General features: G+C 33.5%; 4 protein-coding genes, 1 long non-coding RNA gene and 3 pseudogenes across 9 annotated transcripts; 2 read left to right on the top strand and 6 right to left on the bottom strand.

The window, feature by feature from the left end:
• Window positions 1-1,325: 1,325 nt before the first annotated feature.
• On the top strand, window positions 1,326-2,007 carry LOC104718422 (protein S40-3 pseudogene; annotated as a pseudogene). Its single transcript, XR_015569061.1, has one exon. The product of XR_015569061.1 is annotated as a protein S40-3 pseudogene (transcript).
• Window positions 2,008-3,145: 1,138 nt separating this feature from the next.
• LOC104718421 (putative xyloglucan endotransglucosylase/hydrolase protein 29) lies at window positions 3,146-5,779 on the bottom strand. Of its 2 annotated transcripts, XM_087468370.1 has the most exons (5): window positions 5,513-5,779; window positions 5,276-5,406; window positions 4,807-4,907; window positions 4,506-4,714; window positions 3,146-3,874 (listed from the first exon to the last, which is right to left on the bottom strand). In XM_087468370.1, exons 3-5 carry the CDS (start codon window positions 4,882-4,884, stop codon window positions 3,316-3,318), a joined length of 846 nt encoding a protein of 281 aa, XP_087324496.1. In that variant the 5' UTR covers window positions 4,885-4,907; window positions 5,276-5,406; window positions 5,513-5,779; the 3' UTR covers window positions 3,146-3,315. The 2 variants fall into 2 exon arrangements, with proteins under 2 accessions (XP_087324496.1, XP_010434473.2); XM_010436171.3 differs by having other exon boundaries at window positions 5,276-5,688.
• Window positions 5,780-10,181: 4,402 nt separating this feature from the next.
• Window positions 10,182-12,592, top strand: LOC104720249 (protein IWS1 homolog 2-like; annotated as a pseudogene). The gene is made up of 9 exons (XR_015569059.1): window positions 10,182-10,297; window positions 10,605-10,944; window positions 11,036-11,280; window positions 11,368-11,497; window positions 11,593-11,655; window positions 11,746-11,823; window positions 11,923-12,077; window positions 12,172-12,326; window positions 12,435-12,592. The product of XR_015569059.1 is annotated as a protein IWS1 homolog 2-like (transcript).
• Window positions 12,593-12,602: 10 nt separating this feature from the next.
• Window positions 12,603-14,347, bottom strand: LOC104718420 (vacuolar protein sorting-associated protein 25). 2 transcript variants are annotated; one of them, XM_087470248.1, is made up of 8 exons: window positions 14,209-14,324; window positions 13,996-14,072; window positions 13,809-13,884; window positions 13,551-13,690; window positions 13,339-13,392; window positions 13,132-13,220; window positions 12,966-13,041; window positions 12,603-12,879 (listed from the first exon to the last, which is right to left on the bottom strand). In XM_087470248.1, the coding sequence occupies exons 3-8, from the start codon at window positions 13,865-13,867 to the stop codon at window positions 12,758-12,760; spliced, it is 540 nt and encodes a 179-aa protein (XP_087326374.1). In that variant the 5' UTR covers window positions 13,868-13,884; window positions 13,996-14,072; window positions 14,209-14,324; the 3' UTR covers window positions 12,603-12,757. The 2 variants fall into 2 exon arrangements, with proteins under 2 accessions (XP_087326374.1, XP_087326373.1); XM_087470247.1 differs by lacking the exon at window positions 13,996-14,072 and having other exon boundaries at window positions 14,209-14,347.
• Window positions 14,348-14,535: 188 nt separating this feature from the next.
• LOC104720248 (26S proteasome non-ATPase regulatory subunit 13 homolog B) lies at window positions 14,536-16,788 on the bottom strand. Its single transcript, XM_087470246.1, has 6 exons — window positions 16,514-16,788; window positions 15,685-16,131; window positions 15,411-15,491; window positions 15,115-15,311; window positions 14,931-15,030; window positions 14,536-14,818 (listed from the first exon to the last, which is right to left on the bottom strand). The coding sequence occupies exons 1-6, from the start codon at window positions 16,661-16,663 to the stop codon at window positions 14,633-14,635; spliced, it is 1,161 nt and encodes a 386-aa protein (XP_087326372.1). The 5' UTR covers window positions 16,664-16,788; the 3' UTR covers window positions 14,536-14,632.
• A 23-nt stretch (window positions 16,789-16,811) lies between these two features.
• LOC104718419 (4-coumarate--CoA ligase-like 6) lies at window positions 16,812-19,592 on the bottom strand. Its single transcript, XM_087470245.1, has 6 exons — window positions 18,498-19,592; window positions 18,092-18,281; window positions 17,675-17,820; window positions 17,507-17,574; window positions 17,266-17,368; window positions 16,812-17,172 (listed from the first exon to the last, which is right to left on the bottom strand). Exons 1-6 carry the CDS (start codon window positions 19,542-19,544, stop codon window positions 17,047-17,049), a joined length of 1,680 nt encoding a protein of 559 aa, XP_087326371.1. The 5' UTR covers window positions 19,545-19,592; the 3' UTR covers window positions 16,812-17,046.
• Window positions 19,593-21,661: 2,069 nt separating this feature from the next.
• Window positions 21,662-23,333, bottom strand: LOC147935953 (uncharacterized). The gene is made up of 2 exons (XR_015569060.1): window positions 22,323-23,333; window positions 21,662-22,018 (listed from the first exon to the last, which is right to left on the bottom strand). It is a non-coding gene; the product is annotated as an uncharacterized LOC147935953 (long non-coding RNA).
• Window positions 23,334-23,571: 238 nt separating this feature from the next.
• On the bottom strand, window positions 23,572-24,691 carry LOC147935952 (F-box protein At1g11270 pseudogene; annotated as a pseudogene).
• Window positions 24,692-27,015: the final 2,324 nt, after the last annotated feature.

The raw sequence follows: 27,015 nt of genomic DNA, 5'->3' as shown, positions 1-27,015 counted from the left end.
AATATTAAATATGCTTCTCCAATTTGGGTAATTTTTTGTCTCAAAAACAAGATGTTCAAGTCATCTAAAATGTAAAAAAATTGAACTAATTTATAGATATAGTTTGAGAATTAGAGTACTCTTTTCATCTTTTGAATAACCATTTCGATTTATATTACTTTTATACTTCGCATTAGTCATATTGTTTCGCTTATTTTTAATCATTTTACAAACTTTTTTTAAAGCTTAGTTTCTACGAAATCAAAATGAAAATATAGAAGTAGAAGAAAAAAATATATATCCTAGTAAAATTTACTTGAAATCCCATTAATTATATTGTAAATTCAACATCTTAATTGAGAATTCTAACTATACGATAGGTGGATCGGATGAGTCGATCACTTTCAATACCCCTTTTTTTTTGTTGTTAAATGTACTCCTCAAGGCATGTCTTTCTCGTAAATAATTGTCTTTCAATAATAATAATAAAAAAAAAAAACTTTGCTTTTTCGACAAAACTCACGTATAGACTTGTTTGTCAACAAGATATAATAGAGCTGGTATTTACAACAAATTCTATTTCCTTGGAATCACTCAGCCAACAAAATGATGAAAATAAACATCAATGGTTCTTTCCTACTTAGTTGCATTTTTTTTTTTAGTTTGTTAATTCTTAAAAGTAAGAGTGTTTTGGACAAAACAAACTCCCGAAGAGGTTAGACATTACAAAACTAATAATGGAAGCAATGGAGAAACCAATCTTGTAAGGGTTTTTAACCATGGGAACTCAAACTTCCCTTTTTTTTTTCTTCTCCGAAAGCAACAACTTAATGACCAGCCGTTAACTAACGCCACCACGTAAACGCGCACGAAGGAGAACGACGGCAGTTTTAAGATAACGTAGACACGTGGCACCGGCACACGCTAGTCGGAAGCTTTGTGACAACTTTGGCTGACGTTAAGCTAGTTCGATCTGGACACGTGTGACTTTCAAGTTTTTTGTGATCATACGATTCTATATAGCGTTGAACAGTTTAGTCGCGGAGCTTGCGTTTAGTATAGCGTCCATCATTTATTGTGTATATAGGGAATTTTGAATTAAGAAGAATTATACTACATGTTACTAATTACGTATATTATTGCAAAAGGATGAGTAAGTAGATAATCCTTAATGATTAATTAATCATGAGATCGAATCCCTTGACTTCACTCAAACACCTTCAACGATGACGTCATGTGATGTAACAAAATAAATTAGTAGTTAATACTTACACGTTTACATACACATATGCTATCGTCATATTTGTATATATACGTGTAAACATGAGATTCTCTTTTTTTGCGATGTCTCGTTCTATATAAATTCCAATTGTTTGTGTCTTCTATTTCTTTCTACCGCACTCTTCAATCAAATCATATACATATATCCAAAAAACTATTCCCTCACTTTCTTGGCAAAAACCTTTATTTTGATCTTGAAAATGTCAGAAGAGTTTCAAGAATCCGAGATTATCTTTTCCGATGAGTATTTCACGAAGAACGATAAGAGAAAGAACGAAAACAAGAAAGATAAGACGACGAGGGCGACGGAGAAAATTTCATCTCCGGTGAGAATACCGTCAAGAACTATTTTCCGGTGTACGGAAGAGATGGAAGAGGATGGAGAGATGACTCCGCCGCATGTCATAATGGGAAAACGTAGAACGGAGATGCAAATGGCGTTTTCGTTTTGTAGTCTTAAGGGAAGAGACTTGCGTCGACATCGTAACTCCGTTCTTAGGATGACCGGTTTTTTGGAAGTTTAGTTGATCTTTGAAATATATATATATAAAAAATGAGAATCGGTCCGGTTTAGTTTGATCTATTTGGGTTCGGTTTACGTCATTTTTCATCATTTGGATGTAATGTAATATTATCTTTGAAACGAACCAATTAAGGTATCATGTTTTACACGTATAACATAGCGTTGAAACGAACCAATGTACCACGATTCGTTGTATTTGGAGAAGAAACAAGTTTTTTTACGACTACGAATACATTTTACCATATTTTATATATCAGGTAAAATGTTAAATTTCCGGTTAACTTAATTATGAAAATATTTTATATAAAATTATTGTTTGGGTTTCTTGAGAAGTGGAAAACCATAAGAATAAAATCTTATGTTTAAAATTGAGTTATGGGTTTGCTTGAGACGTAATTGGTTTCTTGGATTGTAAATTTTGTGTTTGGTCCACACTCTATATTCATGGGATAGTCTGCAATTTGCCAATTTGCTTTGCTAACGTGAGCCGTAAAAAAGCGTATATACACCTTGGAAATTTGTGTACATTAATCTAAGATCAACATGTAACCTTATTTTATATTATGGAATGTTAAAGGCATCTTATAGAGTTTGAGACTTGCCTAAACAAAGTATTTTTGCTGGCAATTTCATTACTGACCAGATTAGTTAGCCAGTAATCGTAGTGTTTAATAATATGCATATGGAACAGAGAAAGTTACACATCAGAATTATTTTCTTCCACGTATAGTTTTTATTTTTTTGGTCACATGTTAAAAAATAGTTTTATTTTGCTACAGATTTTTTTTTTTGTAGTTTTACGTCAGTTTGTTTTGTCAACAAGTTATAAATAGGTTAGATTTCATTTTGTATGGAGACATTCACATACCGAAAAAGTTCATAGCCATCTCAGCTTAACCAATATAGTCGGATTGCTGAGCTGTGTGTTTTCGGGTTACGTTTACATTACGTCTGATTATGTTTTAATTTCTTGTTTTTAAATAGAAAATACCCATTTTGCTATCGTATTCTTCTTCTTTTTTTTTTAACACTTATTCATTAATAATCAAAGGAGGCAGCAGTACATTAAACGGAAAACAGAGGAAACAAACAATTGCAAGAGGAAAAAAAACCGAACAAAGATTTTGTTAGATTACAAATTTTTCTGATTACAAGCATTTAAAAACCGAACAAACAATTGCTATCGTATTCTTCTGATTACAAATTTTGTTAGAGAAACTTAAATTTACCTAATTAGAATTAATCTTTTACATTTGCTCATTAAATACTCTCACATCCTTTTAATTATAAATGGAGAAGTAACTTTCTTCTTATTGTTATTTAATTTCTATTCTTAAAAGCGTTTGAAATACTTAAAAAAAAAGGTGAAGTTGCAATGGACATAATCACATATCCTTTTATCTTTTTTTTTTTTTTGTAAACATACGATATAGATGTATGAATAGGAAAGGAAAAAAAAACAACTATAAAATCTATAATAAAAACACTATTTCTACGTATATAGTCGGCAATGAACTCAACTAACTTAAATGCTATAGATCAGCTGATACAACCGATACCGGCGTGGACCGATTCCGTCGCCGTTTCTTCCGTGCTTTATGCACCTTAGGATGACTACCACCAAACTTTAACCGTCCAGTATCCCTAAACCGGTTCTTCTCAGCCGTCACAATAACACACTCTGGCGGAGGCACCGAGTATCGAATGGTGTCGTAACAATACGAATAATACATATACCGTTCTCGGAACCGTCTCATTGAAGCTGCTTGTTTAGGACTAATGGTTGAGTAGTCGTTGGTCATGAGAAATTGGTCGGAGACAGAGCAGTTGATGTGATCATAACCTATGTTGTTGTTTTCTCCAGTGACGGTGGGGAGTGAGTCGGAGACATTACAACCGTCTAGTGCAATATCTTTGAATTCAGAGACAAAGGGTGCAAATGTGTAGTCGACTCCGAATTTTCCACCGGAAGTAGCCCAGCTTGAGGCGTCCCAAATGGTGGCGTAGAGAGACATTGGCTTCTGTGGATAGTCTCCTTCCATTTCTTCTTTTCTTATGATTTCTCTTATTGGTACATCATCTACCCAAAATCTGCAAATAACAAATTAACCAACGTACACATTTCGTAGCTTTATCTTTTTGTAACTATAATTACATATAATCATAGTAAAGGTTATACATATTCCATATATACATTGCTAAAGCTAGTTTTATTCATGAGTCTTCAATCTTAACTTCAATAAGATTGAATAATTGTAACAAATTTGGTTATTATATTATTTTCCTACATTTAATCCAAATTGTACATCGTTAAATGCGTATAAATGAGACCAAACCAATGGTGAAATGAAATCTGTGTTTGCCGTGTCAAATTTTGGCGTTGACTAAACTAAATGTATGGAGTACTAAATAACAACCACTTAGTTTATTTGAAATAGTTATTTCAAGCTCACTATCAAAACACTATTAACCCCATACATACACACCATCTTACACGTAATCGGAGAAAAGTCCTTAGTGAAAATCTTGAAAACAGTACCTAACTAATTATGGTTTTATTTATTTATTTTAAAACCAATCCACACAGTACCATTTTTATTCTCATGATAATCTTGAAAACCTTGTTGTCATCTAATGTCTATCACCCTTTTTAATATTAAATGGTCTTAAAAGAAAAAAAAAAAAAAAAAAACGAAGAAAAAGAGAGAAAGGGGAAACTAACATTATTTTGGTAGGTGTCCAAAGTATGCTATAACGGTGAAACTCCTTAGAAGGATCAAACCAAAGACGGTAGCGTTCTTCCCGGCCGCGGTTTGTGCTACCGTTTCCATACATATTCGTTTGAAATCGCCACGGCTTTCCTTCTACGTTCCCTAAAAACTCTATGTCTAGTTCGTCATGGTTCTTCACAAACACATCGCCATTTGATGTCTGCATAAATCTCATTTACAAATTGCACACATTCAAACTTTTGATATTTAAAATGTTTATGATAAAAAAAACTTGAGAAGTTAGTGATATACATAGAAGGCCACGACGATACCAGCCGTATAAGCTCCAGGCAACTTTATCAACGAACTGAAAAATCCATGCTGATACATGCTTGACGAGATAAATCCGGACCCTAATCAAATTCATTTTATAAATTATCGTGTATTAAACATATAGTTAAAAAGCAATGCTTTGATTAGTGATCGCACCACTAGTCTTAGGTATGTATATAGAACCGCAGAAAATTAAATGAAATAACTTATGAAAATGCAAAAGAAGAAACTTAACAATAACTGAAGATCGATGGGGATGTGAAAGTTCACTATTTTCTCGTTCAACTTACAAATAGAAATCAAGATTTTACAAAATTTCATGTTTGGTGAAAGACGGTGTTATAATCGCAGAAGCATGCTACAAATCCACTATCATAAACCTAAACATTCAAGAAATCGTCGTAATATTCTTTTTATAGAATTATAATTCAAAGACAAGAAAAGGTACCAGTGTATTTGTCGAGGAGTAATCGAACGCTACGATCATCAGGAGATCGGATGAGATTACCTTCACCAAACAGATGAGAAAGACCTTCGTCGAAGAATACCGGATTTATGTTCTCCAATCCCAAAACACATCTGCATGATACGATCATCATTACCATCGTAATTATTACCACTAATATTTGATTCTCAATCCATAGGAAATAGATTGAATCTCTCATAACTTTTTTTTTAATATTACCAAATCTAGAAAGAAAAAAGAAGAAGAAGAAGAAGAAGAGAAAAATTGGTTTATTTTCTCTTTCTTTGTCTGGTCTAAGATCTGTGTTCTTGTTTTTATGTTTTCTAACGATGCAAAGCGACTTCTTTTTTTAGTTCTATGGAATTGCCATTTGAGTTTAATTTTTAGATTTAAGTAGATGATAATAAGAAATTATAGTATACTATATATCTATCTATATATATAAAGTTAACTTTACTTTCTTCTCCTTTTTCCATATCAACACCCACTTAGGCAATGTTATATACATTTTTTGTATTAAGAATATTATTTTAAATATTCATTCATTGCATATTTATTATTTATAATTAATAATAATAAAAAAATAAAAAAGGAATTAAGTAAAATAATTAAATTTTAAAATAGTAAAAACAATAATATAAATTTATTTTAGTAAATAATAAAATAAGAAATATATAAAAATGAATTAAGTAAAATAAATGAACATTTTCAAATAATAAAATGAAATTATTTTAGTAATAATGTTATTATTCAAATTTTAACCAAAAAATAATCATATTCCAAACGTTAGAATGGATTAATGAGTTTTAAAATAGAAGTAAGATTTTAGTGTATGGTGGAGTAAAAAATAATTTATGTAATTATATTTATAAAATTTATAACATAAAAATAAAAGAAATTGTTTTAACTGTACCAAATCCAGAAAAAAAAAAAAAAAAAAAAGAAGCGAAAAATTGGTTTATTTTCTCTTCCTTTGTCTGGTCTAAGATCTTTGTTCTTGTTTTTATCTTTTCTAACGATGCGTCAAAGTGGGAAAGAAGACCATGGAATAGTCGAACTTTTTAGCTTCTCTACTTTGTTAAAAATTGTCAAAAAGCGACTCCTTTTTTTAGTTATCTACGAAATTGCCATTTGAGTTTAATTTTTAGATTTAAGTAGATAATAATAAGAAACTAGAGCACAAGATAACAGGAGGCTCATTTTAAAGGTTTATTATGGGCAATGGAAAGTATGAGATGTCACCGAATGGAGAAGATTATTTTCTCTCTGCAAAATGAATGTTTGATAAAATCCATTGCTAAACCGGCAGCCTGGCCATCATTTAGATATCAATCTATGGAGGTCAGTCATTCTTTAAGGTGTTTTCAAGAGTGGAAAATGTTTTTGGAAAACTCTTCTTCAAACAAGGGGCTCTTCTTATTGCACAAAGTGTTACTAATGATTGTAGATTACAATCATATGTGGCAGTGAGTCATCCAACTTGGTTGAATGGGTTGTTTGTGGAAGAAAGAAGAAAAGCCTTTGATTGAATTTCAGTTTTTGGTGGTGTTTGGGCTCAAATGTTTTATCATGATTTTGTATATGCTCGATCTGGGGGATCTGAGTGTAGTGTAGAGTAGAGGAAATGAAGTAGATGGGTGTAGAACTCCTTTTTGTAAAGTGGGTATATGTAGCAGGTTGCGTATATTATCATATCAGATCGATAAATATAATTCCAGTTGACAAAAAAAAGGAAACTAGAGCATACTATATATATAATTAACTTTTCTCTCTTCTCTTTTCTTCACAGCAACATTCACCTAAGCAATGCTATATATTTTTTTGCATCAAAAATTACTATTTTAAATATTTATATATTCATTGCATATTTATTACTTATAATCAATAATAGTAAAAATATATAAAACGAATTAATTAAATTTAAGTAAATTTTATAATAGTAAAAACAATAATATAAATTTGTTTTCGTAAATAATAAAAATAATAACTACATAAAAATGAATTAAGTAACATAAATGAAAAATTTAAAATAGTAAAAACAATACTATGAATTTGTTTTAGTAATAATGTTATTATTCAAAATTTAACCAAAAAATGATCATATTCCAAAATTTAGAATGGGTTAATGAGTTTAAAATGGAAGTAAGATTTTAGTGTATGGTGGAGTAAAAATACAATTTATGTAATTATATTTATAAAATTCTAAACATAAAAATAAATTGAAGTGAAACATTAATTTCTAAGAACATATACTACAAAGATTTATTATTAAATTTTACTTAAAGAAAAATAAAAGATTAGTTAGTCAACTCAACTTAAAAGTTTTGATAAAAAATGAAGACATTGTAAGGGTCACACTTTTTTTGGGAAAACTATGAAAAATATATTTGAAAAAATAAGCCATCTAAAAAAACAAAATCAATGGTCACAAAATATAGAAAAATTGTAACGCCCGCGAACCAAAACTCTGCGTGTTGAACCGAGATATTTAAGTGGGAAAACGACCTAGGTCGCGTTTTATTGTTGTCTTGGTCGCCGTTTGTTGTTTTTGAGAGAGAAAGAGGAGAAAACAGTTTCTAAGAGTTCTTGTGAGAGTTTGTGAGATTTGAAGGCATTTTTAGAGAGATCTTGCTGTGAGAGTGAAGATCCAAGGCTAGGAACGTGGTGGGAATTTTTCTGTGGTGGTAGCTTCGTCCTTTGGGCTTAGATCTATTTGTTGGCTAAGGTGAGTGCATGACCATGGCTTATCTAAGCTAAGATCTCTGTTTCTGTGATATTGTGTGTTGTTTGGTTGTTTGTTTTTGGTTGTTTGTGAGTTTTTCGTAGCTCCTGAGGCTTGGATTCGTTCATGGAATTGTGTGGGACGAAGAGGAGAAGTTTGGAGGCGAGATTCGGAGGTTCTGTTCGAAGGAAATCACTGCTCGACAGTGGTGTTGGTCGACACTAACGTGAGGACGGCTCGGGAACTTAGCGAGTGTCGGTCGACACCATGTGGAGGTGTCGGTCGACATCGTTAGGGTTTTGGGGGTGTCGAGCAGGTGTCGGTCGACACCCAAGTGGTGTTGGTCGACACTAGATGTCCAGTGTCGGTCGACACCTTCTGGTATCGGTTGACACAATTCTGACAGTAACCAGATCGTGTCGGGCCACTTGTTCATGTTCCTGGTTTGTTTTATTGTTGTTTTTTGTGGCATAAGAGATCTTATTGCTTGTGTGTATAGCCCAGTAGATGGGAGGATTGCCTCACTGAGTATTTATCAAATACTCATGCATCTCAATTTGTGTTTGTGGTGCAGGTAAAGGCAAAAGTGTGATCGTGGAATCAAGGCAATAAAGAGGAAGATGTTCTAGGGACTCGATTGGATGTTGTATGGCATTGCTAGGTTGTTAGAGTTGGGTCTTTAGAACTTATTAGGTTGTCGGTTCTTTGGTTTCCTGTTTTTGACAATGAAATGGTTAGGATTGGTTGTTGGTTATTCTATTATGGATTAATATTGGATTATTGGTTCAGTTGGTTATTTAATTAGTATTGTTATTCCGCTGTTGTTTGTGATTGTAGTTAGGTGGCTAGTGGGTATGAGACCACTAGTCATAGTTATTTATATTATTATTATTTATTATTAAAAAAAACGGGTCAGGTCGTTTCAAAAATGATATAAAATCCGTTACAAAATCAACTGTAGCTACAATTCTATAACATGATAAAAAAAACAAAAACAAAAAACAAGCTTGAGATTTTATCAATATTATCATTTGCTTTTAACCCAAAACATTGGCAGAAACAATATATTTAAAGTACACCATGTGTGAGGGTTTAGAAAAATATATAACTTGGATTAGCGAACAAATATTTATTGTCGGGTTTAACCGTTTCACCATCTAAGCATTCTTGACTTGGTTGGAAATTCTATTATGGCAGGTGATTCAATTGACAGCCCGTTGTAGCGACATAGAACTAAAAATATCCATGAAACTTTGTATATTTGTATTTATGATACTAGTAAAATAAGTACGGCGTTGATATAGATTTATATTTTAAGCTTCAAATGATTATATATATGTTTAATAATTTTTATTGATAAAAAAATTAAACTAAAATCTCGCGTAAATAGATATAACAAAAAAATATTATCTTTAACAATATATATATTTATATCAATTAGTAAAGTAAGTTTAGTTTTTATATAGATTTATATTCAAAAGTTTGAATGGTTATATTTGAGGTCAAGAATTTATGATGTTAGAAAATATTTTAAATTAAAATCAAATTCTAGTTCTATATATAAATTGACAGGACAACAGATTGATAAGATAAGTGAATTCAAATTTTGATCCATATGTATTTCTATACAGTAGATAATTTGAGTAAAGGTCTGATATATATCTGATATTTGCTAAACAAACACATTCGGATAATTAAGATTTATAAATTATATAGGTTTTTTTTTGTTCTTCTAAAAATGTATTTATTCATACTTTTCATGATTTGTGATGGAGATAACAATGTAGTTATCGAAGATGTCAAAGTTCTTAGATGTAAAATTTATTAGTTTCAATTTTTATTTAAAAAATAACTAATACAGTATATACTTTTGTTGGAATTTAACTTGGTACTTGCCATCATTTTCTCTGTAAATTTGATAACATTAAAGATTCTACTGGTACATTTATTACTGTGTTAGCTGCTGCTCAATAAACAATATATTTTGTTTTGTTTAAATTAAAATCTTTGTTGGAGTAAAAAGATGGAATATGGAAAATATCCACTTTCCCTTTATTTCCTTTTCCAGTTTTTGTAAAACTCTCCGCGGTTTTGCTGACGTGGCGAGATCAGAGCAGTTCATCAAAACTAATCCAGTTGCTTGGACTTCACGAACCTAGCTTATATATACATATAAACACTGCCAATCCAACTCTATTGCAATTTGTTCTAATCAAATATTCTGCGAATTGAACTCAGAAACAAAGCGATCGAAACTAAAGGATGAGTCACGAAGAGGATACGTAATGCTTTCTTCTTCTTCCTTACTTTATCTCTATGGATTATATGGTTTATGCAAAGAATTAGGGTTTACAAGTTTCGTTTCTTGGATCCTTGAAGCGGTTCTGTAGATTTTTTGTTCGTCTCCGTATGTGCGAGTACAGTTCTGAGAATTAGGGTTTTTTTTTAATCATCAATACTTTCATTCGATGCATGTAGACACAACTACTTTTAAGTTTGATGAACACGATAGTTAACATCGACAATTTTGGTCTTGATCACAATATCTAGGGTTTTAACGTTTTCATTGTTCTTTCTTTTATCCCGCAGGATGCAAGCGTTGAGTCATTCTGACGATGAATGGGTGAACGAACTTGAAGATGTTCTCACGGACCCTAAAGATAAGGAGGAATCGAAATTCACAAGGAGGAGATTAGAGAAAAAGTCGAATTCTGTTCCTCAATCAGTAGACGGAGTTGAAGAAGATCTTGACGATTGCATTGATGAGCCTACGGCTGAGTTTAATGACAAAGTAGGGAAGAAGAGACCGAGGAAGAAAGATGAGTCTGCTCTTGATAAGACTAAGAATAAGAAGAGGAAGAAGAAGCAAGACTCCACAGAGGTTCAAGAGATGTGGGATTCAATTACGAACGACAAGAACTCCACAAAGGTGTGTTTATTTCTTGTCTAAAATCTTTGGCTCATTGTTCTGTTTTCTTGAGATCATAAGTTTGATTTTTCTCTGTTTTTGTTGTTAACAGGATAATGATAAAGATGAAGCTAAGCGTATAAAGAAAGAAGATAACGATGAGATTAAAAATTTGTTCAAGCTTAGGTCAAAGAAGAGCAAGGTCGAGAAAAACGCTTCGGAGATTGCGATGCAAGTAGAACAACTGATTGCGACTCTTGAAATTGCGGTAGAAGACGATGTAATTCAAAACAGAGAAGGAAAGCCCGCCATTAATAAGCTCATGAAGTTACCTCTTCTCATTAACGCTCTCTCAAAGTAAACTCACTCTTTAATCAATCTTTTAAGTGATAATGCACTCTAGATCTAAGTGTGATCTCTGACATTTTGCTATGTCTTTCACAGGAAACAACTTCAAGCTGAGTTTTTAGATCATGGAGTACTTAATCTTTTCAAGAATTGGCTCGAGCCGCTTCCTGATGGTAGCTTACCGAATATAAACATCCGCACTGCCATTTTGGAGATCCTCAAAGATGTATGAACCTTCTTCTCTCTCAATCCATTATAATAAGGTCTAAATTATAATTTGGCTAAGAAAGATCTCACCTTTGTTATTCCTCTGTTTTGCAGTTGCGCATTGATCTAGACCAAGACAGTAGAAGAGAACAGTTCATCAAGAGCGGTATAGGGAAGGTAAAATAGCAAAATAACTTAAGCAAAAAATCATAGCAGAAAGGATTCTTCCTTGTTGAGTTTAATGTTCCTTCTTCTATTTTCTTGCAGGTCATAATGTTCTTATCAAAGTCAGATGAAGAAACTACACCTAACAGGAGACTCGTTAATGATTTAATCAACAAATGGGTACTTATCTATATATAAACCCTAAATCCTTTTCTGTTATAAACAGTTTTTGGGGTTTGATTCCGTCGTTACTCACCTCTGGTCTTGATTTTTTGGCAGGGCCGTATCATTTATAGTAATAGCACAAGATATGATACTATGTTAAGTAAGGAGGAACGTTTAGAGCAACAGGAAATGCTATTAAGAAGACAGAACAAGCCTAAGGTGTCTAAAACAAAAACTATAATCTGTGATACAGATGTTGAGCTTTATGTGTAAGTTTCTCTTTTGTTTTTAACTCAAGCTTAAAAGAATTTTGTGTGTTTTGGTAATCTGAAAAATCTACGTTCAATACAAAAAAACATGCAGGAAACCAAAATCCAAGCTAGGTACATGGACAGGAGGAGGAAGAACGCAAATACCAAACGGCAATGTCGATGGACTTTACGATCCGTCCTCAAAGCAAAGTTGACGAAGCTTGTGTCAAGAAGCAAAAGGATTCCAGCACCCGTGAAAAGGTAAGTGTCCTGCAGTAACAGATAGATGATCACTACTTGCATTGTATCCATGACTATATTTTTTTGTTTGAAAACTAATAGAAAATATGATTACCTTTGTGACAGATAATCAAGAAACTGCAGAATCAAAAGGTCTTCAGGAAAAGGGGTATGCAAGCATTTAAGCCTAGTGCAGATGGCCGCACTATGTTCAAGTACTTGTAGAGATTATTTACCAGAGAAGTTTTTGGACACATCAATTGCAAAATCCATGGCGAATCTCAACACGCATTGTGTCTAGTGTTTTTATGTATAAAGATTATATTATTATATAAAATCAAAAAGTGTGATTAGAGAATGAGTGTTATCAGAATACATAAAGACTTGTTTCTCCAATTTTTTTGTCCTTGGTCTGTAAGATGTTTCCAACATTACCAAAAGTTTTATACAGAGTAGCATCAGACAGAGAACTTGACACCTTCATCATCAGCTGATGTTCCCTTGAACAATGCAAGCTTTCCCTTGTTCTCTAGAAGCTTTAAGGCTCTCATTAGAATGGTTCGATCTATCCCTTGAAGTTCTGAAACATCAAAAAGCATCGAATTTCACAGTTTGTGCGACACAAACAAAATCATATTAGAGGAAACAAGAAATAAGTTGAAATACCTGTTCCATGTGATTCTGTCCCTGAACGTATTTCTTCAACAGTCATAACACTGTCTTCTAATCCATTATCTCTCACCTGATAAAAGATAGTACATTAGAGAAGAGTGCAAAAAAAAAAAAAAAACTAAAACCTGATATTTCTTTGATTAATTCACATGCGACTCACAAACTGAAGAATAATGTCTGCCCAATCTTGAATCCGGTGCCACAGAATCAGACATTTCCTATGCCCTTTATCTAACCACTCAGCACGCCCTATCAATAGATAAAGAATGACACATTCACATGAAACAATGAGATTAGAAAAAACCGGAACATGAATTCATAAAACCAAAACAAACACAAGCGGATTGAATATGCTCTCGGATTTAACCTTCTCCAACGATGGCTGAGAGAAATGTTTCCTTTGCTTCATGACTTAGAGATCCTACAAACCAAATGAAACAAACGCTTTAAAGCACTACCTTTTGAAATTATAGAAAGCTTGCATGATTAAACTGTAAAACCACAAGATTGAAGGATCTAAAATTACAACAGCTAAGATGTTTAATCAGCAGGTGGAAAAGGCAGAATGGATCATCATACTATCAATGGCAGAGTTTGAGAAGAGAGGGAAATCCTCTTCAACGCCAATCAAGAAAATCTTTTGGGATTTGCAGTAATCCAAAATAAGCTCTTTCCAGAGCTGTATCTGCTTCTCACGAGTGTCCCTCACAGGCTGCAACCTAAGAGAAAAAGAAACAGACTTTTTCTTCAATCCACAATCTTATTAAGAACTATAAAGGGAGACAAAAAAAAAAAAAAAAAAAAAAAAAGGAAACTTGAAGAAGAGAGATTGAATACGTGAAGTATGGAGGATAATTGAAGAATTGAGGAAGCTTGAAATCAGCCAGTTTCTGCATCTTTGGACCTCTCGAATCTATTCACAAAGCAGTAGCAACCATACTTAGAATAGAAACGCTTTGTAAACAAAACAAAGCCCAGAAACAAATGTGCTATTCGAATTAACGTAAAGAGCTACAAAGCTTACTCGCAAAACCAATTCAAGTTGTGAACTTGAAGTATTATCTAGCAATCGAATCACCAGAAACCCCAAAACTAGAAAATCTAAAACCCAAAAACAACAATCACAAATTTATTGAATTTCAGAAGAAACCAGATCTGGGTTATGTCAATTCAACGACAAATATCTAAAAATATATATTCCCCCAGAAGACAGAACATTAGAGAGCGAGCAGCTTACGAGGCAGACAGATGGGGTAACTGAAAGTTTGAGTCTTTGAGACTTCGGTGTTCTGTCTCAAGATCGGAATTTTGATTGAAACGATGATGATAATTTGGGGTTAATATGTTTTGACTATTTTAGCCTTAGGACCGTTCAACACTTTTAATAAGTTGACAATTTGGATTCATTCCACTAATTGAGATTATGTCAAATAGGCTTAAGCCTAAAAGGAATCAATAAAAGGTGAAACTCAACTTAATTGGATCACCCTGAAATGGACGAATAGAGAGGATACAATTTATGTCTGTTGAGGACAAGGTTTAAAAAGTAACTGTAGCTCCTAAAAACACTTAAAATAGAACTTGCATTTAATCCCCTCAGAGAATGTTACAATTTGTAGCTTAAACAGACAACGAAGAAGAAAAAGAGGAAACAAGGGTTTTTAAGCTGCAACAAGATCAGGTGTCTCGGCCTCCACAGATAACAATGTAGTGTGAACCTTATCGACCCAACTGTCTAACTGATCCCTCAATGACTTGATCTGCGGAATCCCTAACACCCTTGGTTGCGCCCATGAGACATAAACTGTTCCATCCACTTGATCTAATATTCCCTCTATCAAGTGCACCTGCAATCACTCATTCTCCTCAGTTTATATAATGATCTGATACAAATTCACCACATAATGGGACAGAGAGGGAGAGAGAGAGAGAGAGAGAGGGGAAAGGAAAGGTACTCACGGATAAGCTCTTCATGAGAAGGTGCTCAACATCTTCGATTGAAAGTTTAGTACGCTCAGCAATAACACTCAAAGGTATGGTCCTATCTTCAGCAGGTCGGCTGTTGCATATGGTTGGTTAATTACTATTTTTCTTCCATCAATATATGTGTAATAAGATGCTTCCTTAAGAGACAATAAATTACCTGAAAATGATCTCAATAAGGCAGAGAATGTTGATCTTCTCTAATAGTTTCTTCTCATTCTCAACTAGTGCTGGTTGAGCGCTCAAGGATGCGTTGTGCACACGACAGAGTTCTTGATACTGAACTAAATCACCGTGGTTGAATGCTTGTAGAATGTGGTAAAGCCATTCCACATTTGTTCCAAGTAGACTTTTCAACTGCCATCAGAAATATAACATTCAGTGTTCTCCTTTTATCTGTAATGCTCAACGAACAAATTTGTAGTACACTAACATGGAGGGTGAAGGCAAACTTACAACTGGATGCGCTAACAGTTCCCCAAAGTTATAAATATTATCTCCAAGTAGAGCTGAAAGCGACAAATCAAAAGCCAAATCCTGAAAGACCCAAAAGTATTTTATATTAGCACTACAATATCATTGGTGAATACAAAGCAAGTTCCAGAAATAAAGCAATTTCCTTCCATAGCTAGCTAACACTTATCCGAGATTGCTAAAAGGCTATTTGGTATAGGAAAGACCACATATATTAAACATTCCAACAAGATTTAGAATATTCAGAAGGACATACCAGCTTAAACGATTCCGAGAGTGACTCCACAGAGGTATAAGCGAGGTAAAGAAGAGCATTCTTATAGAACTCAGAGAATTCTTGACGGAACTTATGGTACTGAGAAGACACCCAAAAGAAGTTGGCATAGACTGATGGATCAATGTCAGTCATACTATCAAGCAAGCTTTTTCCATCGTCCAAGATTTTCTTACACTCCTTCTGGTCACCTTGCTCAAGCTTGAACAAAGCTATTTGTGTTTCTACATAGCAAATTGGCTCATTTATCCGTGACTCTTTAGTAGCTTTAAGCTTTTCAATCACTCCTTCAAGATAACTAATAGCAGCGTCTTTCTCAGGGTACTGTCTCGAGACTACCACAGCAAAATGAGCAAGCTTCAGAAGATTGATCCTCGTCTCAAAGTCAGTAATGAAATTGTCGTAAAGCTGTATTAAAGCATCTCCAACCTGAAAGGATTATGGGAGAAACACGTTAACAAATCTATAAACCCTTACCAAATCATGGGTTTTAGCAGACAACCTACAGAAACATAGCAACACAAAAGGCCCTTAAACCTCGTAAAGCAAGTTTTTGGGTACCTCTGCGCTATAAATTCAAAAGCTTTTGTCACAGAAGTGCGATAATTCACCAATACAAAGCTTTTCAATGAATCTAGAAAAACACCCAACTCATTAAATCCACAGTCGGATACGAATCCCTTAGATCTCTATAAACCCCAAGTATACCATGACGACTCCTACCAACTTTCTCGAGATCTATGAACCCTAATTATCCAGAAAAATTTACTAAAGAAATAAAATTTAAAATCGATTGAAGAAAGTAAATGACCTGAAAAACAGAAAGAGCGATGAACTGCTCGAGCTTAAGGGTGAGCTGGTGCCAGAGCTTCTTCTGGTACAGATCTGCGAGCGAATTGTACCATTCGCCAAGCTCCGGGTGCGCATTTTTCTGCGATTCAAGGTACTGTAGAGCAGCCATGGCAGATTTTTCGAAGAAACAGATTGAAAAGCTTCGATCTTGTATCAGTTTTGGGTGTAAGAGAGAAGTTCCGGAAAAACCCAGCCTTTTAGTAAACTATATTTCTTGAGCTGAAAGACAAGTATTGGGCAATAAATGCAAAACCAAAGATTATAAGGACCTTTTTGTAAATAAAATATAATGACAATTTACAATTTAGGGCTCAGAACAAATTCTTGTTTCCAGGTTGGGAGTTACAATGCTTTTTTTATTCAATCAAGAATCAAAGAACACACAAAAAAAAGTGTCTGTGCTTCGTTTCTTTTGAGGGCTACAAAAGCAATGAATAACTGAATTGAAGGTTACATTCGTGGATCTCTGACAAACACTATATCTTCAATTCATCATAGTCTTGAAGAGATAGTGCTTGTCAGAATTCTCTTTAGTTCCTTTCTCAATATCTTCCCAGTTGGGGATTTTGGTATAGAGCTAACCATCACCACTTTCCTCACCTTCCTATACGGCGCAACCTAGCAACCAAAAAACGTATTCATCGGTTCATCAGATTCACCCATCTTTATTAATGATGGGAAAAGCCTTTTTTAGATTAGTGGGAACCTGACCTGAGCAGCTACATAGCTTATTACATCTTGTTCTGAAAGTCCTGCTTCTTGTCTCTGGACAACGAATGCTACGGGAATCTCTCCGCATTCTTCATTTGGTGCACTGAAATGCAAAGTCTTTTGTTAGAATACAAATCACATATTTGAATACTTTTTTAGTAGTCACATTGTCCAAAACCGGATTTGCAGTATCTTTCACTTATTACACGATTTTATTAACGCTTCAGGGGCTCAAACTTACGCTGTTACTGCAGCGTCGAGAATCAAAGGATGTGAAACAAGAACAGCCTCCAAATCTGCTGGTGCGATCTGCAAAACACAATTTCAAAGATTAAACATGTCCTATTTTACAGTTGGCTGAAAACGAAAGAATGTAGATGGTGCTGGGTTTGGTAAAACTGTTTCTTACCTGAAACCCTTTGTACTTTATAATCTCCTTTATCCGGTCAACAATAAACAAGTAACCATCTTCATCAAAATAAGCAATATCCCCAGTACGTAGCCAACTATCTTCAACAATTGTCATCTGAGTTGCTTTTGGGTCATTCAAGTATCCTGATAGACAAAATGAATGGTGAAAGCAAATTTAAAACTGTTTGATGAAAACATGTAACACACAAGCAAGAACAAGATAATAAGCCTAATCTATCAACACAATCACCAAAATAAGCCAGAGGAAAGTTGGAAGATCCAAACTATATTTACATTTATGAGGATGCAAGAGTTTCCCAGTGATTTGTATCTTTGACACAATACTTATTTATGAACTGAAAAGGAAAATCTCAACTATTTTGGCAAGGTAGTACAATAGGAAGAATCTATCTACCTTTCATGACACCGGGACCTTGTATCCAGAGCTCTCCACGGTTTCCTGGTGGAAGGAAAGAACCAGAGCTCCAATCGACTACCTTGGCTTGCATATTAGGAGCAAGTAGTCCCACAGAAGAATACCTACTAAGCTTTTCCGAGTTGAAGCCACGTGTTCCAACTGCGGTTGATTCAGTCATTCCATACCCCTGGAACAAAACGTGATCCCATACATATACTCTTTCAGCCAAATGTTAACAAAACACTAGTGCGACTCAAAAGTCATAGCCTCATAAATTCAGAATTATTCATTCCTTTTAAGCAAAGTTCAAAATCTAGATTCTACTTCTTACTAAGAGATTAAAACTCTAGTTAACTAAAAAAACTGCTAATTAAAAGACACTTGCAACAATAAATTCAGAGACCTGAATCAAATCTACGCGAGGAAGAGTCCCAAGGAAATCTTCAATGAATTTCATACTTAAAGGGGCTGCTCCGGAAGAAACTTGCTTCAAGCTTTTAAACACTTCCCCAGAAACCCCTTTCGCCTTCTTTGTCAATGCCATCAACATAGGTGGAACAACAGGAAAATGAGTGATCCTATACCTTTCGATGACATTAATAACATCATTAACACTGAACCTCCTCATAACAACAATGGTTGATCCCAGAGACAACAACCCCATCACAAAGAGTGATAACCCGTAGATATGGCACAATGGCAAAGCTGCTAGGTAAACATTACTCGAGCCAGGACATTCGTATTGAGAAGCTTCAAACCTCACAAAAAGCTCCATTGATGCTATCAGATTCCTATGAGTCAACAAAACCCCTTTAGTAGCTCCAGTAGTCCCAGAGGAATACATAATCGCAGCTACATCGTCTTGCTTAAGCAACGGTTTGGGAACAAATCCGAAACTTCCTTTAGTAATCGCGTAAAACTCAGGATTCTCGATTCTAATCAAATCAAAATCGTAGCTTTCAGGTACCCTAATCACCATCACCCCCAAAGACTTCAACTTTTCAGCGTTTTCAGTAGAAGTAAACGCTAAACCAACATTACACTCACTCACTTGCTTCTTAATCTCTCCCAAACTACTCGAAGGATTCATGGTAGTAACAACGGCACCAAGCGAAACCAAAGAGAGAAAAATCATAGGGAAGTAGACTGAATTAGGCAACACGAGGGATACAACGTCACCTTGACGAACACCCAAATCGTGATAAATCCCAGCCGCCATGGATTGAACCATAACCCGAAGCTCAATGTGAGATATCGAAAACCCGGTTAAGGAATCGACGAGTGCCGCATCTCCGTGGTGAATGTGTGAGAAAAGGGCTGAGACGGCGTCAAGATTCGGGTCGACGGGGAGGTGGACGGAGGGGAATTTGCTGGTGTAGATTCCTGTTTTGGGAGAGAACCAAAAGGGAGGGTTTTGGTGTGATGATGTTTGGGTTTTAGTCGACGCCATCGGAGAGAGAGAGTAGGAGCAGTGATGTTGTTAATGAAGCGACATGTTATTAGCAAGTTATTAAATATATCTAGTAACTTGCTAATAACATGATAAACGAGTTCATACTAAGTCAACCAAATCAAGACGTCGACATGATAATCAAAGTTAATCATATTATTGCGGTAAAGTCTTACCTTATCGCAGATAACATTGAACCGGCTGATGAGACCAAAGCAAATAGAATGGTTTATTCACAGGAATTCTTGAACAATATTAAGGTTTCGAGATTGCCTCATCATAATGTGGTATTCAAGGTAGGTGCTCCGATAATGTTGCTTCGGAACCGAGATCCAAAGAAAGGTTTGTGTAATGGTAAAAAGCTTTAGAGTACACAATTAGTTAAAGACGTGATTGAAGCAGAGATTATAAATGACCGCATTGACGAGAAGATAGTTTTGATACCGAGAATATTTCTTATCCCGCCTCAGACTAAAATTTAGTCCATTTTAGAATGAGACGACAACAGTTTCCAACGAATCTTGCCTTTACAATGCCATAAACAAGAGTCAAGAGCAAACACTATATTCTTACCGAGACCGGTGTTTTCACATGAGCAACTATATGTTGCATTTTTTTTAGTGGACTTGATGGATAATTTGAAAATTCTCATCAATTACCATTAAGGGAAGCCTAGCTAAAAAGACAACGCGTAAGGTAATTTACAAGACAGTTTACCAAAACATTTAAATCTGATAGTTGGTTTTTTTATTAAGTTAAATTTATTTGGTTTTCTTTAAAATATATTCCGAGAATTGTCATGGATACCATGATTTTAAGTTTTTGGGTCAAAAATACCACAAAGTCCAACAATTTCCATTTCTAACATTTCCCATTAATTTAAGAAATGGTCTATATAATTCAGGAAAGGGTCTATATAATTTAGGATGACTTTCCTGACATGATCTATGTTTTTTTTTTATCGTAGGTTATGGGTGATTCTTTCCCTACATATTTAAGACTCCTTGAGCTTAATTTCAATATAGGAGAGGAGCCTAGATCAGATATGAAGATAAACCAATTTCCAAATTAAGAGTGCATCAAAGTAGTGCAAAACATCCTCTTGGTCGCAGAATATGAGAGGATGAAGAATTTTTTTGTAGGGCCTGTTAGAGGTTGATTCTTTGTTTTAAGATGGTAGATTTAATCAGTTACAATGAATTATTGGAATATCATATGGTATATGTTTTCACATTAAGATTTAAATGTTGAAAATACTTGGAAAGAGGTGTGTTTTGTGAAATAATTTGGTAGTTTTCTACAGATTCGGGAAAGACTTAATAGTATTTAGGAAGGGTGTTGTGAAATTCAGGATGGTAAAAAAACAAAAGGGGTGGGATTACACACACCTAGAATACTCGAACCCGTGCCATCATTTCATTTAAGAGTTTGAGAATAACGAGTAAGCCAAAGCATATAATTTGAATATTGGTTAACAACTTCTAAATATATATATAGAAATGTATTCTGAGTTCAGGAGAGATTGAATAGTATTTATGAAGGATTTTGTGAAATTCATGATGGCAATCCTAAAAAAAATTGGTGTAGGATTACACGCACACAGAAGACTCGAACCCGTGACATCAATTCATTTATGAGTGTGAGAGTGACCAGTAAGACAAAGTCTATTATTCGGTTAGTATCCTGAATTCGGGAAAGACTTAACAGTATTTAGGAAGGGTTTTGTGAAATTCAGGATGGTCATCCTAAAAAATGAGTAGGATTACACGCACCGAAAAGACTCATGACATTATTTCAATTATGAGTGTGAAAGTAACCAGTAAGTCAAAGCATATTATTGGTATTGGTTGACAACTTTAATATAAAACTTAAGCAATTATCTTGAAATTCAGGATGACCTTGGTTAACATCATGAGTTATCTTGAAATTCAGGATGACTTTATAAAGCTTAAACAATTCCATGTGCACCAAAATTACCAAGTTTATCTTGAAACTGAATAACCAGCTGAGTTATATCAGCTTCCACAATATCACAAACAACTTTGAGCACAAATTTAGGAAGGACATTATAATGTTTAGAAAAACATAAAATCAAATCATTACCACTGATTAAAATGGAGAAATATATGATACATTAAGGCAAAATATAGATTACGAGATTAAAAACTTCAAATTATGAAGGATTACATAATATTTAGGAAGATGTTCTTGATATTTAGGAAAGTCTTCCTAACTTTGTTTTTTAAACCTGAGAACTTATGGTTATCGTGTATATAAGTGATCATCTTCGTCTGTTGTATCTACCAACAACGTTCCCTTGAATTTTGCTCTTATGGCAAGAGACTTATGCAAGAAATCTCGTAATGCTTAGCTTCTTAAAGGTACCATCAACATCAATCATTCTTCTCATCATTGGATGTAATGCTTAGCTTCTTCCCATCATGTGCACTTCTCCACCAGATCCACCTACAATTCTGTAAATTATCCATGTCAAGCTGCTAAATATAAAGCACGAATCATGAAAATTCAGAGCTAGAATGAACTTAAAACAACATTAAAAGTCATAAATTGGAGGATGAGGTAGAACATAAAATACAAGTCCAACAAGAACAAGCTTCCATTTTTTGGCAAAAGAGATGCTTATAATGTTTCTTATGAGTAAATTTGTCTCTGTAGCTCCACATAGACACATAAAAATCAAGACAAATACGATTAAATAGGTAATCTCAAATCGGATCAAACAATTTGATTCACCTAAATCGATATGAATACACCAACCTTTGTGAATCCAATACCCATCGAATCATGAAAAATCGCCTAATTCCTCTCTGATTGAGGAGTTATGGTTTCATAATCTCCCAATTTCAAACCCAATGATTCGCTAGCTTCAAGAGAGAGAAGAAAAAAAAATATAAAAAGCAAATAACATTTCTGTTGAGATACGATTAGAATTGAGATTGAATCGATTCAATTAACAAAGCAATCGTGATGTCAGAGGAAGATAGATGAAGACGATGCTAGAGAATGACACTGTCAAAGGAAGACGGAGATGACGATGCTAGAGGAAGACGGGGACGACGTCGTAGCTAGACGGAGCTGCCAGATCTCGATGAAAACAATGTCGTTCTCCAACGACGGAGATGAAATGATCGATAAACCTAAGAGCTTCGTTCAATGTGTTTATGCTATAAGAATTGAATTGTCTTTCTAATTAGTAACTAATGGTATTAAAGGAAAAATAAGGAATGTGTGGTATATTAGAAAGAAAAACTAATTTAATGACATTTTAGGGTATTTTTCAATATATTATTTAAGATACAATATTTTGTTATTTAAACTACAATTCATAAATGGGATTGATATACTAATTTATATTATTTGAAAGAACGCTTATATTTATTAAATTATTTAATTTGAAAAAAATTGTATCATTAAATTATTAATTTATAAAACTATTAACATTCCGCGCATAAGATCAAAGATATAAACTATATATATATAGTTTGTTTTTTTGTCAACCAAAAAATAATTTAAAAATAAATCTCTGGGTTGGAAATCCAAGTGGGAGGGTAAGTGTTTTACAAAAATAGTGACAGAAACAAAAGATCGCAAAAACCGAGCAAGGCAGTATGGATTGTCTTCATATATTTTATAGGCATAATTGAACGTGACTGGTTGGCTATATCCACGTATAAAAACTGCAAAAATCGAACACCAAATCCCAGAAACTAAAAACCCAAAACCAATTGAAAACTGCAAACCATTCATGACACTAATTATCAAATCATCGTTTATGCTTACAACCGTACCAAAAAAAAAAAGAAAGAGAGAAAAAGAAAATCGTAGGATTTGGTATGAAGATTATCACTAGTGCATGCGAGGTATCACGACCTTGAAGCAATAACTTACCGCTGTCCATAATTTCCATTGGTGAGAGGTTAGTTCGACAAAGCAGAGAATAAACTCTCAACATGATATACAGAACCTACAGGTCTGGTAGGTGTAAAGAGAAGCTCGTAGGATTTGGTATGGAGGTCATGTATCACCAGTGCGTGGGAGGTATCACGACCTTGAAGCAATAACTTACCGGTGTCCATAATTGCTATCGGTGAGAGGGCGAACATGGGTACCCCAAACCAAGAAAAAGTTTGGGTGAGATCTATGGAGCAAATTTGGTTTCAAGTTTTGCCTGAAGAATAGAAGGACCATATGACTTGAGTGGGCCATTTTTTCTCAGATACGCACAAGTGATTATTGAGGATGCACATGGTGAGCTGACGAGGGTCACATGGATGGGTAAAGGGAGTTTTACAGATGACTTGGAAAGTTTCGGTGTGAAGATCGAAACATAGTACCTTGGGTTCTTCTTCACAGTTGGTGAACCAATAAAGTGACCCATCTATATACACCGGTTTATGATAAGCGTTGACCTCATAAGGAGAAGCAGGGACAACGTACCTCCAAGCATTGGTGGTAAAATCGAAAAGCTCACACGTGGTAGCAGCATTGTCTAGGCCAAATATGGATGAATTATATAACCAAACCGGCTTGTACGTGCCGGTTACTTATGTCTCTACCGAGTCCAAGCTTAGCACTTGTGAAGTTGACCTTTTTTCTATCGAACAAAGGGATGTGGAGCTGTTGATAGCTGCTAAGAGGAAAACTCTGATACCATCCAGTTGCGGGACTCACCACGTAACTTGGATTGTGGATACTGTAGAGGCATAGCATACCGTCGCAACTGCCATAGCAGAACAAGGGGCCCAAATATGGGAAACTTACCGTCCAAGCTATTGATGACCCGAACTTAAATGATTGATAATCTAATAGTTTCAGAGTATTTTCTCCATTGACACACATGAAAAGGACATCGACACCTCGTGATTGCTGTCGTTCCTTGAATTGTCGAGAATCGATTGTCGATTTCCACTCCTTGGATACAGACCTGATACAAGGAGAACCTGGCTGGGAAGTCTCTCTACCACATCGTGGGGTAGCAATTCCACACACGGACGATGTTTTTTCCTCAACATCTGTATCGTCCTCCAATTGATTAGAGGAAAATTTCAACACTTTCTCTTTCTAACGTTCAATTGAAAGAAAAAAACTATAGTACCCTTCTCAGCCTGAGTTCAATGATTTTATTGAATTCAATTGAATTGATTTGGGACTTTGTCAATGAATGAAGCTGGATATTCTCCTCAGGCAATGGTCGTATTAAATCTTTCTTCCTCAGAAAATCGATTTCTTTCTCACGGTGTCGGCGGCTGCTTTCACACAGGCGGAGGAGACGAGAGACAGATCTGGAATTCAGACCAAAACTAGGTTCACTAATTTTTTTTCTTTCACAATAGTGCTACTTATACATAAGGCAATCGGACAAAACCTATTGTATCAGGCCAATATTTTACAAACCCATTAAAGTAAACATACCCACTAAAACTTTTAGATTGAAAGCCCAAGAGCCAAATAATAAAACCTTGTTTGTATATATATATCAGTATATATTATACATATACGTCTAGGACCTAGTGGGATGATCTAACCAAATAATAATAAAAACTTCTTCTACTATATAAAATTAATAAAAATGATTTGTTATCTCTTTATGTGAGTTAATTAGAATTAACTACACGTGAGTTAGTTAGAAATAAATTTTTAATTTGTTTTGTTTTTTATAAAAAGAATACCAAGTGATCCAATGCAATTTTTAACTTACACATGATTTGGTTTTTTGTTGATATAAACTCATACAAAAACATTCAAAATTTATATTATTTTGTAAGTGACAAACTAAATTAGTTTATTTATAACATCATATGAACTTCAATTTAAATTTTTTTTAAAATCTCAAGGAAAACTTCTATCTTTTTGGTTTTTTTTTTTTAATTTCTCTCATCAGTTTAAATTCTAGTGCTATATTTCATACTAATAATATCATCTTTAGTGGATTTAATTAGATGGTATATTTTGATAATTATATTTTTTTTTTTATATTTTACTCCATTTAAATTTGAGTGCTAGAAGAGAATAGAGAATTGTGTTCAAAAAAAAAATAAAAAAAAAGAAGAGAATAAAGAATTAGACATGAATCTTTTCAACCTCATGATCTTGTGGAGATGAATATATTAAAAATTGATTATTTATGATAATCTAAATAGACAATGGAAATAAACCTTTTAAAATATTAAAAACAATATATATATATATATATATTTATACATTGTTTTTAGAATGATATTTGATTTGATTTTTTAACCTTTTAAAACTCCAAAAATATAATTTAGAATTAAGCTTTTACAATGATATTTGATTTGATTTTTTAAACAACAACAACAATGGGAGTTACATATTATGTGGTTTAATACAATTAAGTGGAGAAATATAGTTAATTCATAATTTATATAATTTCAGTTTTATATTAAAATGTGAGTTAAGTGTCATGATTAATGTTTTTTATTTGTGATTTGAAATAAATAATTTTCTTAATTGCATTGTCAAGTGGACCATTAAGGAGAGAGTGAAGCCTTACTTTTACGTGTGAAAAAACCACAAACTTAAAAAACATGTAATCTTGACATTTAACTCACATTTGACTGAAATCATATAAATTATGCATTGAATATATTTCTCCACTTAATTGTACTAAAATAAATAATAAATTAGTATTGTAACTCCCATTTTTGTATATGTAAATTTTCATCACTTCTCTTCCTATAAATACTAATTATCTTATTATCTTAGTCTCTCATTCTTTCATTCTCTCATCCTCTTCCACTATATCTCAAAAAAAAAAAAATTGTGCTTTTTTTTTGTTATTGTTGTTGTATGTGTTAAAAAATTCAATTCAGATATCATTCTAAAAGCTTAATTCTAAATTTTAATTTTAGAGTTGGTATGATATGTATATCTTACATTATTTTTTATGTTTTAAAAGATTGATCTCAATTGTCTATTTTATATTAGCATCTTATAAGTCATTATTTTTCATACTCTTCTACAATATTCACCACACAATAAAATCATGAAGTTGAAAAGATCCAATATTTTATAGATTGAATCATTTATATTTGTTTTTAAAAATTCAACTTATGGTATATCCGGAAATAAAACTATTTTTAATTATAATAAAATAATATGATAATTTATTTGTTTAACAAAATAGATTCATATATAAAAATGAGAGGTGAAATATAATGATAATTAAAAAATTAATATGTTAGGTTAGATATCAAATGATTTTATTTGATGAATAATTATATAAAGAAAATTAATATAGTAAGTTAGATGATATCAAATAATTTTTTAGAATATTTTTTTTAAGATTTTTGGAAACAATAAATTCAGTTTTTTTTGGTAATGACAATAAATCCAGACTATACAAATAATATAAAAATTAATCTATGACATATTTGTAACAAATTTATTAAAATTATATAGTTATAGTAGGGATGCTCTTTTTCCTAAAAAT

The sequence above is a fragment of the Camelina sativa genome, chromosome 10 (assembly GCF_030686135.1).
Source record: "Camelina sativa cultivar CO46 ecotype springtype chromosome 10, ASM3068613v1".
NCBI classification, from domain to species: Eukaryota; Viridiplantae; Streptophyta; class Magnoliopsida; order Brassicales; family Brassicaceae; genus Camelina; species Camelina sativa.
This window is presented reverse-complemented; position numbering and strand designations above follow the sequence as displayed.

Bases quoted from the DNA above. Each gene is read 5' to 3' on its own strand.
- LOC104718419 (XM_087470245.1), bottom strand. From the start codon at position 19,544: ATGGCGTCGACTAAAACCCAAACATCATCACACCAAAACCCTCCCTTT. The intron at 18,282-18,497 runs GTCTCTGAATTT...GTTTTGTTCCAG, and splicing joins CTCGCGTAGATTTGATTCAG to GGGTATGGAATGACTGAATC. The intron at 17,173-17,265 runs GTCAGGTTCCCA...TTTGGTTGCTAG, and splicing joins TAAGCTATGTAGCTGCTCAG to GTTGCGCCGTATAGGAAGGT.
- LOC104718421 (XM_010436171.3), bottom strand. From the start codon at position 5,492: ATGAGAGATTCAATCTATTTCCTATGGATTGAGAATCAAATATTAGTG. The intron at 4,908-5,275 runs GTACCTTTTCTT...GAATTTGATTAG, and splicing joins ACTCCTCGACAAATACACTG to GGTCCGGATTTATCTCGTCA. The intron at 3,875-4,505 runs GTTAGTTTCCCC...TGTTATTTGCAG, and splicing joins TGGACACCTACCAAAATAAT to ATTTTGGGTAGATGATGTAC.
- LOC104718420 (XM_087470247.1), bottom strand. From the start codon at position 13,867: ATGCAGAAACTGGCTGATTTCAAGCTTCCTCAATTCTTCAATTATCCT. The intron at 13,393-13,550 runs GTATGATGATCC...TTTGGTTTGTAG, and splicing joins CTCAAACTCTGCCATTGATA to GATCTCTAAGTCATGAAGCA. The intron at 12,880-12,965 runs GTATTTCAACTT...TTGATGTTTCAG, and splicing joins GACAGAATCACATGGAACAG to AACTTCAAGGGATAGATCGA.
- LOC104720248 (XM_087470246.1), bottom strand. From the start codon at position 16,663: ATGGCTGCTCTACAGTACCTTGAATCGCAGAAAAATGCGCACCCGGAG. The intron at 15,312-15,410 runs GTAAGTTTGCCT...TTCTGATGGCAG, and splicing joins AACTGTTAGCGCATCCAGTT to TTGAAAAGTCTACTTGGAAC. The intron at 14,819-14,930 runs GTGAGTACCTTT...GAGTGATTGCAG, and splicing joins TTCTCATGAAGAGCTTATCC to GTGCACTTGATAGAGGGAAT.